Genomic DNA, 15,519 nt, shown 5'->3' on the forward strand with positions numbered 1-15,519 from the left:
ATGGTATGGTTTAATGAATTCGCCTTGCTTGGGCTCAAAATGCCTGACCAGACCAAAAGTTCTTTTTTTTTCTGGTTTTGCTCTCATCGTAATATTCTATTGGTAAGAAATGAATTCACCGTTGCTCAACATTGTTTATTGGTCTGATAAGGACACAGAGCGCTACAAGACCCTGTTTGCATTAGAATTATTCACCCCACCAGTTGGTTATTAAGCTTAGACACTGAGTGAAATACAATTACACAAAATGATATACCCACGCTTGTTTGGCAAGCGTTCAAATTGGCTATAGAGATTATCAAATATAGGCTGAACAGTTTCTTTGTAGGGCCCACAGTTAATTATCCTAGATGCAGACTTACACGTTAATCTAAATCATTGAGGGAAGATGCTTTATAGTGCCAAAGAAATACTATGCAAATTCTGCTATTGTCCCAAAACAAAATTAGTGTTTTCCAATATCAAATGACTCATTATTAACAGCCCAAATTAAAATAGCTGGTATTTTGCATTGAATCATACAACTAGACTGAGGCTGTCTGGTGAAATGAAAACCAAGACTACCAGTAAGGAATTCAATGTAATGTTACAAACATGGGGGGGGGGGTAATTGAATTAGTGAACTCTTTCAGGCATTTCAAAATTCAGTGTGGGAAATATGTCACATCAGAATGGCCACATATCCCAAGTGTTCCTCTCAACCTGTCACCTTTTAGAACAGAAAACAAAGTGGATATACTCTAAATGTTCTTCTGCTGGCAAGTATTTCTTCCCCAGGAAACTAAGTGACAAACTCTTTAAAGTTTATAGCTTATAGGGTAAACAAAATGTGCCAGCCAATGTGGGTTGAAACTGATAAACACACCTTAGAGAGCAAAGAAAAGGAAATAATATGATGGATCATGAACAACAGTACGGTAGCTTTGTGCGGCAACGCCCTAATTGCCTCGCATTGCCAACCGTGCTATTCTCTCCATTTTCCACAATGGAGGAACAAGGAGCTGTTTCACATCTAATTTACTATTCAAGTAACTAACAAACTGAAAATGGGGAGGGGAAAACAACGTGATTAAGTTTTAGCACTGGGCCAATTAGGTTGTGGTGACTCTTCCAACATGAAACACGAATGATGATAAAAGCAAGCTCTGACCGACAAAGTGATTGTTTTAGAAAGGGTGCGATGGGCTTTCTAAATGACCGCTTAACAATGTTATGATCTTTACAGTACACATATACACTCACTGGCCACTTTATTAGGTACACGTTGCTAGTACCGGGTTGGACCCCCCTTTGCCTTCAGAACTGCCTTAATCCTTCGTGGCATAGATTCAACAAGGTACTGGAAACATTCCTCAGAGAGTTTGGTCCATATTGACATGATAGCATCACGCAGTTGCTGCAGATTTGTCGGCTGCACATCCATGATGTGAATCTCCCGGTCCACCACATCCCAAAGGTGCTCTATTGGATTGAGATCTGGTGACTGTGGAGGCCATTTGAGTACAGTGAACTCATTGTCATGTTCAAGAAACCAGTCTGAGATGATTCGAGCTTTATGACATGGCGCGTTATCCTGCTGGAAGTAGCCATCAGAAGATGGGAACACTGTGGTCATAAAGGGATGGACATGGTCAGCAACAATACTCAGGTAGGCTGTGGCGTTGACACGATGCTCAATTGGTACTAAGGGGCCCAAAGTGTGCCAAGAAAATATCCCCCACACCATTACACCACCACCACCAGCCTGAACCGTTGATACAAGGCAGGATGGATCCATGCTTTCATGTTGTTGACGCCAAATTCTGACCCTACCATCCAAATGTCGCAGTAGAAATCAGACCAGGCAACGTTTTTCCAATCTTCTATTGTCCAATTTTGGTGAGCCTGTGCGAATTGTAGCCTCAGTTTCCTGTTCTTAGCTGACGGGAGTGGCACCCGGTGTGGTCTTCTGCTGCTGTAGCCCATCTGCCTCAAGGTTCGACGTGTTGTGCATTTAGAGATGCTCTTCTGCATACCTCAGTTGTAATGAGTGGTTATTTGAGTTACTGTTGCCTTTCTATCAGCTCGAACCAGTCTGGCCATTCTCCTCTGACATCAACAAGGCATTTTCGCCCACAGAACTGCCGCTCACTGGATATTTTCTCTTTTTCGGGCCATTCTCTGTAAACCCTAGAGATGGTTGTGCGTGAAAATCCCAGTAGATCAGCAGTTTCTGAAATACTCATACCAGCCCGTCTGGCACCAACAACCATGCCACGTTCAAAGTCACTTAAATCACCTTTCTTCCCCATTCTGATGCTCGGTTTGAACTGCAGCAGATCGTCTTGACCATGTCTACATGCCTAAATGCATTGAGTTGCTGCCATGTGATTGGCTGATTAGAAATTTGCGTTAACGAGCAGTTGGACAGGTGTGCCTAATAAAGTGGCCGGTGAGTGTACATATTGTAGCGACCCTGTACTGTTGGGAGTCGTCCCCCTGCTCTCTGCCAATCACGGGAACGCATGTTATGTCGCTCAGTATGCGTGCCTGTGGTTGGTGGGGCAGAGGGGAAGGGGGCTGGGGGGGAGGCTGATTACTTAATGTTTTAATTTTGCGTGAGTGGGAAGAGACGACCTGTGGGTTGTCAGGTATGTAATCCTATGGTTTGACACTCTAAATTTTCCCCTTCAGAGTCTCCGGGGTGAAGGTAAACCACTCGGATTACAATCGGGTTCCGTTGAATTCTTTTTATTTGTCCGGCCAAATGGCAAACATTCACACTTTTATATAACTCGCTTATTATTACGCCCACTCTCACTGGCTCGCGTGTCCCTCACTAAAAGTGCTCGCACCAGGAACACTCCTCGGAACTAAAACAAACCTGTAAAAACCCGTATAATCACTAAACATTGACTAACAACACATGTGATATTACCCATGTATTCTCCATTTGTAAAATAACTAACGGCTCAATCTTAACCTTACAGGTTAATGGTGGTCTGTACGGTGTGGCTGTGGCCGACAACAGCCGATAATAAAGACGTTGTTCGGTTGTAGTTCTGTGTGACCTGTATAGCGGTGAACGCTACAGTATGAATAAAAACAACAGGAAAAATATCTATACCGTAACGAGCGACTGCTCTTCACACTGCTAAAAAAGGAGGCTATTGGTATTTTTTTTTTACATTATATTGCTGAGAAAGGTGCTAGGACTACATATTGAATGTAACATATATACAGAAATATGTTTGTTTGGTTTTGGTTTTTTTTAGAATACATGGCTCATTATTATAGAAATAAAGCGACCACTGCACCACTAGTTTTGGTAGATTATGGCACCCCTCAGTCACTGGATGTTAACTGTCTGGTTTAAAGTGGGGAGCTGGTATCTGCATGCATGTTAGTTCATATTTGATGGGAGATTTAATGACTTTGAAACCAAATGAGGTCCGACGAGCAGCAGAGGGCTACACAGTTTGAATTATATATCTCCCCCATCACATGATAGGCTACAGTACACAACACTCTGGGTAGCTACATTTGAAGTAGCGCAGCAATAACTGAGAGGAAAAACTCAATAACAATAGAATGTTCCTTTAAGGGAACATTTGTAATGCCTCATGGCACCGGTCTGGCAGTGTACCAAAGCACTATGAAAACTAATATCTGATACAGCGAGATCCAACTCTTTTCATTGCAGTTCGATATTATATGAAACCTAATTAATCACTCTATGAAAAATGAGTACAGTTTTATAGTGTCTCGTTATATTTTGAAAGGATCAGATGTCAGGGATCAACCAGTTGGTTTTTTGGGGGTTTTTTTTCGCTGATTGATACATGCACTACGCAGGTTATCTGTGGAAAGCTCGTATTATTCATTAAAATTGAGGGCGGATACTTACTATGAGGTTCATCACAGAAAGTTGAATCAGTTCATCTGGACACAACGTTTATTGACAGAAACGTTTCATCACTCATCTAAGTGACCTCTTCAGTCTAAACTAACTGCAGGTATCCCCACCCTTATGAACAATACAGTGGCATAACGGCGGAAAACAACAATTGGTTTCATATGCAAATTGCCGTGACCAGTAGTCTCGGAAAACTGCTGTTCATCTTGCAAAGGAACAATTGAGAAATCTGAAAGTTTAACTTCTGTTTTTTTAGGATTTTTTTCTTATCCATGCCTGTCGCAGAGACTAAAGACACCTCTTGAATTATTCACATTCTGACCTGTTGGGGATGTGTAAAAGCCAAGATATCAGCACTTCAGGAAACTTCCACACACCCCATACACACACATGATAACACATAAACAAGGATACAAGCCAAACGAAACCTCTAACAATTCCACAATGTCTCGTGCCTACAACAGAGCTCAATACTTCAGTAAATCAAAGTATGACTGGATGGGCACATCATTTGAAAAAGAACACTGCAGAAGAACATTGCATACCCAAACACTAAACTTTTCTGCAGTACCTCTATTTCTTTGCAACCTGCCATCAAAGTGCGGGAAATTTCACTTTCAAGTGCTTAGTCAAGAGGTTAGTGGCAATGGCAACGGTGGCCATGAGCAAGAAACCCTTAAGCGCTAAACAAGAACTTTTGGGGGACAAAGACAAACAGCTCTGTCTGTAACTGTATAACAGCGTTTTGTTACATTTAGTACCAATGTAGCAAGTGGTTGGGATCAGCATGCGGCACTGCCGCATGTACACCGTGGCTTCGTGTGAGCGAGAGAGACGACACCAGTGAAGAATGTTTTCTCTCTGTCTTTTCTCCCAGAACCCTAATAACTAACCCTTGGTCTAGTTTTTGCGGCTTTATTCATCCACTTTGATTCCCTGGATCAAATAAAGGCTTTCTCACCACCCCAGAGACTGCCGGGATGCCTGATGAGCGCCCCCCCCCCCCCATCCCCAGTGTGCATATTGCCCCCCCCACCCCACACCACCCCCGTCAGCTTGCATCATCCTCCTCCCGGCAAGTCGTGCAGCTCTCACCACTCCCCAGCTGCACAGTTCTGTCTGCAGCACAAATAAGTGAGTAGGAGCTAGTGAGACTGACCTTTATGCTAGCTCACCATGCACCATGATGCTAACCCACTTGACAGTCAACACAAACAGAATGCAAACAAAGTAGCCCGCATGGTAACTTGTTCCGTCTGCCCCAGAATAATCCTCTTTGGTATCACGCCTGATATCCATAACACAAGTTGTTTAATGATTTTTTTCCCTAAAGTCAGCCAATTGATATACCTGTATCAAGCATTTGCCTGTACTGTATGCTGGCCAGGTGGCAGTGGCTATTCTAATTCTGGCGATTACTGCAATAAACCTACAGTGTTTGTGTGGTCAAGCAAAGATACGGAACTTTATGTAAAGCAAGTTTTCTTTCATAGTATATATGAGATATACTAAATATATTTCATAGGATATTGTAGAACCATTATTGGGGACAATGACATTTTTTCAGTGACACCCAAAGTTTGGAAAGCAAGCTTAGTGGCTTCCTTTCTCATCAAGATGTTTTCCACTGCCACGGATCTCCTCGAGGGCCTTTATCTGTGCTGGTAGAAATCCCTTACCGAGTTAAGCGACAGATCTGTGGGTAATGCAGTCAGAAGGCTGCCTGAATTATAAGGTGAAATAAGTCCATCCATTAATTGGATGTTTAGTCAGACTGCCAATTTCGGAGACATCTCTATAAATAAAGAGAGCTTCAGCACAAGGGTCCTGTCTGTTGTGTGCCTTGAACTCCTATAATATGAAGCAGCACTATGCCCTGGAGGCGGATGGGTGAATCTCGAGACTCAGTGAAAACATAAACAACCTACGAAAAAAGAAGACTTGGCCCTAGTAGACTATCAGCAGTCCTAAAAAAATATATGATGTGGCCTATAAAAGGGATCATAAACAAGGATAAATATCCCTTCCAAGTACAAAGTGAAGAAAGGTATACAAAAACAGATTTAAACATGATTTATAAACAGATTTGAACATATACAAAAACAGATTTAAACATGATTTAAAAACAGATTTAAACATATATACAAAAACAGATTTAAACATGACAGCTGAATTGTCCTTAAAAGTGATACAAATTTGTACGCCTACTTACATCACTAATTTAGTACAAACTACAGACTGGTATTTTTTTAAACACTTCCAAAATATTCTTTCACATGAATGCCCTGCAGAAAATGTTAATCACATCATGTTTACCAGTAAGTAAGTGTTTGTTAAGTGGATGACTTGCTCCGCACTTTGCTTGTTTAAATATGCGCGTCACCAATTTGTGGTGGAGGCTGTGTAGTTTGAGAATCTTTAATGTATGTTTCCACTGGCTTGATGTGACTGCAGCTGATTTTGGGCCAGTACACTTACCCGAGGCTGAGTGCCAAGGCATAATGAGACATTTGGTTGTGAAATTCAGAATCTGACAGAATGCATTAATGGCAAGCAGACTGCAGATGCAAAGGGAGCAGCCAGGCCAAAATGATGACTTCCCGTTTCCTCATGTTTCTCCCTCTTTGAATGACCAAATACGTGCAGTGACTGTGCCATTGTCTATACATGTTTTAGACTCACTGTTATTATCAACTGCACATTTTGGCTTGGCGTTCTTTGCTACAACCTGCTGGAGGATGTGTGTGGATGACTAGGTATCCACCGTCTCTGGTAGATTGCGTATAAAGCTGTTCATTTCCAGTAAGGTTATCCTCATGGTGTGATAATGTCCAGCATGTCACTCTCACTACACTGTAAGTCATAAGGCTAGGGTGTCTCACCCGCCCCCCCCCCCGCCCCCCGCAACACCATTCAAAACCACACAGCAGCATATGACAACTACGATATCAGAGAACAAATAATGTGACAGCTCCGCAAGCCACTAGGCAACAGGCATGGCCCCCTTGGGAACAGATGAATCTGATTTTTGTCACATTTTGAAAAAGGATAGGCTGAACTTGCACACAAGGTCATATGTAAAGAAGTTGCCATCACAGAAGTCCATTTTTTCCTTGCACGTCTCCTGCACTGTTGCCCTCTGCACGAGAAGTGTGCTGGAAAAATCACACACCACTAATGCAGGATATGTTTCAGTAATCACTGCTAAAAATCTGTGAGGAATTTGCAAGAGGCATTTGTGATGGGAATTTGGGAGAACTTCCCGCTCAAAAGGCCGCTGATTAAAACAGCCAAACTGACCTTTTGTCTTTTATCAATGTGAAATGTCGACGCATGACAAAAACAAAACTTTTAAGTCTGGCTGTGGAATGAGAAACTTTAAGCAGAATATTGTTCTCCCGAGTAGTTAAATGCAGCACAAAGGATATCTGATGCGTAGAAAGATGAACAAAAAGCATTATTTTGAGGTATCGCGCATGCCTGGACAAGAGATGACCCTCGGTTCAACTCTGAATGTGTCATGAAGCTGCTCATTCTCATTTAGATCCTTTCCCCCAGTACACCTCCTACGCAAAGAGATAGTAGAACAAAAGGACAACCGAATATCCTAATTCCAGCTGGAGAAACTAATCCAGTTCAGAGACAGCGAGGAAATGGGCTTGTGTGAGCAGACCCGGCAAATACATGCAGACCAGAGTGATTATCCTGCAGATGAGCGGAAAGATGAGACTTTATTTAATAAAACCAGAAAAGGGCCAGAATTCTTTCCATGATAACAGGGGTCCAGAGACTCGTTCAAGACACATCTGGCTTGTACAGAATTCACCAGGACCAATCACTAAGACGGAGCTCACCACTTACGCATAGCGCTGGAACTTGGGATGTCCAATTAGCCTCATTAGATTCTGTGATGAAATATTACCCATGCGAGGGGGAAGTAAGTTGAACTGAGGTGAGCTGAGTTTATCTAAATTTGCCGTAACAATCAGCTATAGTAAACGCACGCTGATCACTGCGTTGCAAAAACTAACAATTTCACAGCAGGGAGAGTCGCAATATCTGCACACAATCTAATTTTGAGGCCAGAAACCACCAAGTCCTCTACACCGATGCGTGATGAGGTGGATGCAAAGTGTTTCTGAGGCGGGGAGAAAAAAATTTTTGCTCGCAATTTCAATTGGTATGGCTTTCTGATCTTTAATGATAATGCAAAAGATCTGGCATGTGGTTCTGAAGAATTGAAGCCCATTTTGCCCATGTTTGCCTGCCTAAATTTGGAGTTAATGTAGCAGTGATTTTGATTTATCAGCTTCCACCAGGGCAAAAAAAAAAAACTAAAAATATACAGTTGAGCAAATGTATTCTACTGTAGGGCAGGGATGCAATTTAAATAACCTTTGCATACGCCACATGCATGTCAGCCAATATCTTGACAAAATAACTAAAAATGCATTGTTTTGTCTGCATGCACTCTGGGATAAAAATGGGAAACACATTGTACCACTCACTATATCCCTTACCTGAATTTGTTTGTAAATCTTGCATGTATGGTTTCGAAAGGCATACATATTCAATAGTCACAGTGCTGACTGTGTAAAAAAAAAAAAAAACAGCTCTCCGGATCTTTGGAAATTGAGAGGGTTTTCCTTGCAGTACCTATTGTTTAGGCATTATTAATGTTTGTGACTGTACAGGTGTAATAAACTCAGTGCAAGAAATGCAAATATAGGTTTAGCTGTGGCGGCAGTGTGAATATGATTATCACAGCATATTTTTTATCTTTTACTAGAAACAAGGTAAAATGAAGCTTAAAAATTTCTTTGTTTCAACGTCATTGTTCAAATTCATTGAACGATGTTGTTTTTGTAATGAAATCTTCTTGTTAACCCCCCCACCATCCCCATAGCAGCAACACATTAACGGTTACATATCACTTACCTTGCCAACATAGAGTGGTTCATTGCCTGTGTACTCTTCCAGCACGAAGAACTGGTTCCATACCCAGCTGCGTTTGTGCCTTTGTAGGACCTCCCAGGGGCCGGGATCAGAGCGTGGGGACCTCTCCAGATCCCCAGAGCCGGGATCCAACCCCCAGCAGCCCCTCTCCCACAGGGAACACAGAAGCGCCAGGATGGTCACGGCTCTGCACATGCCTGAACAACACCACCCCATCATCTGGGCACCCCCCCCCCAAAAAAAACAAAAAAGAGCACTGAGGCCAGGAGAGGAGCAAAAAAACAATAAATAAAATTAATAAATAAATAAAATGTAGACGGGGGGAAATGTCAAAACCCTCAGGGTTTTATCCAAACAGGCCTGACCCTGTGTTTTGCCAGAAAACAAGAGCAGACGGACCCCGAAGAGAGGGCCCAGCGCTGAAAAAGAATCAAGCTCTGTGTGTTTTTGGTCCTCTTTTTCTTGACTGGAGACTCAAAGGGGGGTAATTCCCTCTTCTTCCGAGCCTGAAAGTTGACATTAAAGCTCACTAACAGGGTCAGTGGTGACACAGGAGCCTCCAACACACAGCCTTTATGACTGGCACCTATCAGGGAAAAAAAAGAGAAGGGGAGAAAGGGAGGAGAAGAGAGAAACTGCTGTCAGCAAAATTGCCTCGGTGACCGCTGTCACTTTAGACAGCAAGTAATGTGTTTGCTGATGCAATGATAATGACATTTTTCACCAGTGATGAAGAAATTGGTCAAAAATGAGTAGACAGTAAATATGTAAATACAATCAACATAATGTCCTTCAGGTCCTCCAGGTGTACATATACACACGCGCACACGCACGCACACACACACACACACACACACACACACACACACGCTCCAACCTACACTTCACAGCAAGGGAAAACTGGATAAGGTCAAAATGTTAATAAGAGCAAGAGTGAGGAGAAAATGACCTGGCTTTTCAATGCACATAAGCAAAGAGATTTCACACGGAGCAAAACAATGGTGGGCGCACGGAATAACAATCAAACATCATTCGGCCGACTTCCAATTATCCAGGCTTTACCTCACCAAGGTCATTATTTTGTCACATTTTCTTTGTATAAGCGCGCGGGGCAATGGCGGTATGACTCGCCACTCAAGACTAACAAGCCACATGATCTGTGTGGCAAGCTCTCATCACTGAGATTAAAAATAAATCTGGGCTGTCAGCAGCATGATGGCCCTTGCGTTGCTGACCTCTACTCCCGAGCAGTCTGTTGCAAAAGGCTGAAGTGCATGCAAGGGGGATCTGACTCCCCTGCCATCGCTGTGCTGTATGACAGATTCCACCGAGTCGCCAGAACATGGGGACTCGTCGGAGAAGGGAAAAAAAGAAAAGCATCAGCTTATGACAGATAATGCTCTTCGTGTCACAACACATTCTGCCAGCCTTGAGGAGTCGAGCTATTACTATAAACTTCCTTACATCATTGGCATCATGTGTCTAATTTGACTGATGCTGCAGGCACAATAAATTACCCCCAGTGTGTGTGTGTGTGTGTGTGTGTGTGTGTGTGTGTGTGTGTGTGTGTGTGTGTGTGTGTGTGTGTGAACCTTCTGTGTCTGTTCATTTATGCTTTGCGGTAAAACAGGCGCCAATTCACCGGCAAGTCTACACCTTTTTTTTCTTCTTTTTTTATAGTACAATACTAACTCGGAAACTACCAAACCCCTGGAGTCCTGCTGAAAACAAGGACTTTCAAAATTGCGAGTTTGACCAACCGTGCACATATATTTAGTCCCTTGCTGGCCTCTCCTCCTCTTTCCTTTACATAGAGTATTGGCAGGGCCTTGGACTAGGAAGATAATTGCTTTGGCACAGAGTGACCTCTTTCTTCCCACACAGACTCCATTTTTTTTCTCCTTCCTCTGACTCCACCCCAGACCCCCCCAAGCAAAAGACGAGCCAACCTCACATCCCGTGGAAGGGGTTCGGCGTGCTTTTCCTGGACAAAGTCATTATCAAGGGCTCATAATGAACAGAGAATCACATCACAACAGCACAAGTGTCAACTCAAAAGTTCTCACTCACGCCTCTTTGTTTGTAAAGATAAGCTAACAACATGCATATTTACAGCAAGAGAAAATAATTAACATTGCAGTATTTCAAGTCTTGACGGGAGCGCTTGATTTTTTTTTTTTCCTTCTTCTTCTCTGCTTTCACTCAAGGTGCAGAGAGCACTTAAACCACCGGCAGGCAGATTGTTATACAGGAGACCATGCGGCTATGGCGAACGTTTTAGTTTCGAGTATGACCTCCAGTACACAGGGGCTGGAACATACGCACACACACACACGCACACACACACACACATGGACCAACACATTGACTCCCTCACACTAAACCACGCACATACTCACACAGAGAAACTAAAAAGTCGCTGCCTCTGCATGACAATTTAATGGTAGTGGTGGAAAGTGGAGCAGATATGGCTGCGGGGCAGCACGAGTGGTGGAGGCAGGTTGCAACGGTGGTATTGTGGGAGAGAGGATTGGCACAGGGTCAGATTGAGCCAAGCAACCAAATTAATGTTTCTCATTTTGCTTAACCCGAAGCTCTGGTGAGGAGATGGGGGGGGGGGGGCAGATGTAGCCAGAGTGAAGGGAACACCAATGTGGCTGGTATCATTTAAAAAAATATGGGTGTTCACAATTATGTTGTGCCGTGGCGCTCCATGGTACCTTGTTCCACCTCGCATTACGTTATAATTTGTTAAATTGGAATGACTATTCAGGCCATGGAGGGAGAGGGCAATGATGACATAGCACCGACTTACAATGGAACCAACGACATCAAAGCATCAAAGAGCAAAGATCTCTCTCTTTCTCTCTCTCTTCTTTCTTTTTCATTTTTTCTATTCCCCTCTCTCCTTTTCTTTCAGTTACACACAGAGGTTTCTAATCCCATTTGCCAGTCTCACAACAGGATTACCAGTGCTTAGTATAACTAATCATACACTTCCTCTCTTTTTTTCCAGACTCTCTTCAGTCACTTGTACGTTCACTGTGGCTTCCCGTGGCAGAATACAGTATCAACAAAAACTAACTTAGAAACTATCTTAATACAAGAATATTTAGAGATTTTAGGCTTTCACTCGCCATATATAACAAAATATGGGATAGAAAAAAAATGCTTGCTCCTGCAAAGCCCCTTTCCTGTGGCATGGTTCATGGATGCGAGCCGACTCGTTCTGTATTCACCGTACATGACGAACACACATGTTGAATCGTCAACGCTCTTTCCAATCTGCTTCTGATTCCGACTGGGAGTACGCACGCTGGATTTCGTCCCAAATTATGATTGAAATTAACGCTTCTCCCCTACAATGATAGACTGCACTAAATTAAAACAAAAGGATAGCGCTGCAGAAATTGTCACCTGGTTTATGCATCCTTGGCAAACAGCCTGGGAAATTTCTTTTTATTTTTTTTTTAGTTTTATTCTTCTGTCAAAGAATAGTGATGGGGATTCTGTGTTGCTCAACAACACTTGAGCAAGGCAGATGCTTGCTGACACCATAGGGGCTTGGACCTGGGTCCTCCGGTTGAAGAGCTGTCTCCCCACACATTAATACGACCCGGCCAGCCCGACATGCACATCTGCTGAGAAGTAGATTTATGACACTTCACCTTCAAGTCATTTGAATTCACGTCACATCCTTAGCTATAGCACATCTTGGGCAGGCTGTATTATTGTATTGCACTGTACAGTTTTATCAAGCACCATCTAAAAGGCAGCGTAAAACATCTGTAAAGAGGACATTAGCTTGCACCAAGTGTTTGATAACAGACTGAGACTCTATGCATTCAAAAAAAACCAAGAATTTGGCTTGTTTATCAACTCATTTTTGAAAACATATGCTAGTTAAGGCATAATAAAGCCTTATCCACCCCACCCACCAAGAAAAAAATAAGAAGAATGCACATTTTGCAGATTCAAATCCGAAACAGCTGATTCACGCCTCTTAAAACAATCATGTCCTCCATTCCCACTTCCGTAAAGAGCTAAGGTCATTAATTCTCCGGGAGATCATTAATTATGGTTTGATTATGATCGCCCTGTAAGACCGTGCGTTATTTCATGTGGAGTACACCCGTCCAGCCCCTGCAGCGGAGCAGCGGTCTTAAAGGATTTTACATCCAAGTCTGACAAGAGACCTTTGGTGGGTCGTGCACAGTCTTCGGTCATAAGACGCACTTCTAACTTCCTGGCTACTCAAACGCATGGACGTGGTTTTCATTTCAGTCTCACTTTGCCTTTCAGCATACCCAGAAACTGGTCTAGCTGACGAATGCATTGCTTTTTTTCTTTTTCTTTTTTTTTTGAAAGGGTAGCCATCCTGTTAAGATGCACGCAGTGCAGAAACAAAGTTAAGGCAGCTCACCTATAGTGGTCAGCCTTTAGTCTACCTCCCTCCTGGTCGTCTCATTGCCGTCGTTACCGTTAACGGTGCGTTATCCTCAAGCGTGGCGCCCGGTAGAGATGCGGAACGCTTACAAAAGTTAGCGGGGCGCACCTGTTCCCGACCCGCCTCTCTGTGCACTTTCAGCAGAAGGACGAATACGAAACAACAAGATATTATCGACGCTGATCGATCTGACGGTAACTTTCGGGTGTGATGGGGAGGGGGGGGACATTAGATCAGCGACGTGGTGCCGTTCCCAAGCGCGTACACGGCGACAACCGTGCGCATAAGGCGACGGTGAACGGGGGCTGCGAGCGAGCGAGCGAGCGAGCGCCGCAGGAAACCCGTGCCCGTTGAATACTAATGACGGACTCAAACAAGCGAGACTTAGATACAGAACAGCGGTGTGAACCCCCCCCCCCAAACAAAACGACCCGCGATTTTTACTACGAGGGTACAAATCTTCCGCTCAATCGCAACTGTGACCCGCGGAAACTCGGCGCACGGCGGAATCCATTTGGAATTACTATACTCACCGAAAACCATACAGAGGATGAAACAACTTCACCGTTTCGCGGCGCAGGGATCGTCGGTGAAAAGTTTCCCCGCGCGGCGCATGGCACCGATTCACAGTGCGTCGAATCTCTCTTTCAGGGCGCAGAGCCGAAAGTTTTCATACCGAAAAAAAAATAGTCCTGGTCACAGACAGGTTGGCTGGAAGATTGGCTCCCGAACCGCGCGTAAATGTTGCGGCGGGAGCGCTCTCTCTCTCTCTCTCTCTCTCTCTCTCTCTCTCTCTCTCTCTCTCTCTCTCTCTCTCTCTTCCTCTTGCTCTCCCTCTCTCTCTCTCTCTCTCTCTCTCTCTCTCTCTCTCTCTCTCAGAGGAATAATTCTGATGCTTCCTCTCCGGCTACGCAGTGCCGTCTCTGTGTAGGGAACCCCAGCTGCAGGTTTGGGTATATGCTCTCCACATAGACACACACACACACACACACACACACACACACACACACACACACACACACACACACACACACACACAGAGCACAACGGAATAAGGAAAACAGGACGAGAGTGCTCGTCGGCCAAAACGTTATCAGCTCGAGTGAGGAGAGCTTTTTTTCCCTCCCCTCTCGAAATAATAAGACAAATATAAGTTGGTGAAGATGATTCAGCCAAACGTGCAGTAGGCTATTTGGCAGGAGGGAATGGAGAACCGAAATGTCCAACTTGCCAACTTCGTGGCGGCAGATGGCACTTTCACTGCGAATTATTGCCAGTCTGCAGAAATATATAAAAAAAATAGAGAAATTCATTATGCATTATTGGCGTGACAATAAATTTAAGGATTCCTTGTCACTTGTTGAGATGACAGAATTTGGACAAAAGAACTATTGTGACACAGTTTATCCCCACAAGTTTTCAGTTAGCCTGCTGAGAAATCTTTTGTGATCTGAAAGAATTGTACTTCAGGGTGATTTTGCAGTTTTTTTATTATCATTATTAGATTAACTGCAGATAGAAAGTGCTGGTTGAATTTTTGATTGTACAGCACCATCATGTTCCTCCATTTTCTGAAAAAGTAACCTACAATTACTTTGTTGGCCCTATTCAAAGTTTGTTTGTTTGTTTTCACTCTAATTGGCTGGAAACCGTGTTCCTTAAGGCTGCACCGTGTGGCTGACCCATCCAAAATACTGTGTCTGCTTACAGACCTTTGGAACAAAACAATGCTGCACTCCTAATTAGTGACAGTAAACGTATCCTGAAACCCATATCCAATTAAAACACTGTTTGATAACATATTTGCACAGAATAGAAAAATGACTCTCCCAAAGCCCAACAAATGTATTCATAAACTCATAGTTGGGTGTTGATTAAAAGAACACTTATAGATGAACAAGGGGAAGTGGTGCGAGCTCAATGTAGGTGAACTATGGGTGAACTATCACGGCTGGGCGAACCACATGGACATGTATATATGCAATTTCCTCTCAACGTAAATCAGATGGCGTCAGACGGTGCTGTAACATCTTCCCTGTATTTTTTTACACCACACCATTAGCATTTTAAGGGCAGTTAGAATTCATTATAACTGTAAGGCTCCCTGTCTTCTCTGGACTGCCATATATACATAAAGATTGAAGCACTGACCCAAACTAATAGAAAGAGCAGCCTCTGTCTGTCAGCCCTGGAAAAGCAGCTATGTATGCAGGGAGACTGA

The 15,519-nt window shown here is 43.5% G+C and overlaps 1 protein-coding gene across 1 annotated transcript in view; it reads right to left on the bottom strand.

Annotated features, from left to right (window-relative positions):
- The window catches only part of cdh7a (cadherin 7a), a 103,344-nt gene extending 94,274 nt beyond the window's left edge, over positions 1-9,070 (bottom strand). The window contains exon 1 of the mRNA XM_056299051.1: positions 8,834-9,070. Coding sequence (XP_056155026.1) covers positions 8,834-9,070 — 237 coding nt within the window. The remainder of the gene's footprint in view (positions 1-8,833) is intronic.
- Between the last annotated feature and the right edge of the window lie 6,449 nt (positions 9,071-15,519).

Source organism: Lampris incognitus, chromosome 19, assembly GCF_029633865.1.
Source record: "Lampris incognitus isolate fLamInc1 chromosome 19, fLamInc1.hap2, whole genome shotgun sequence".
NCBI lineage: Eukaryota > Metazoa > Chordata > Actinopteri > Lampriformes > Lampridae > Lampris > Lampris incognitus.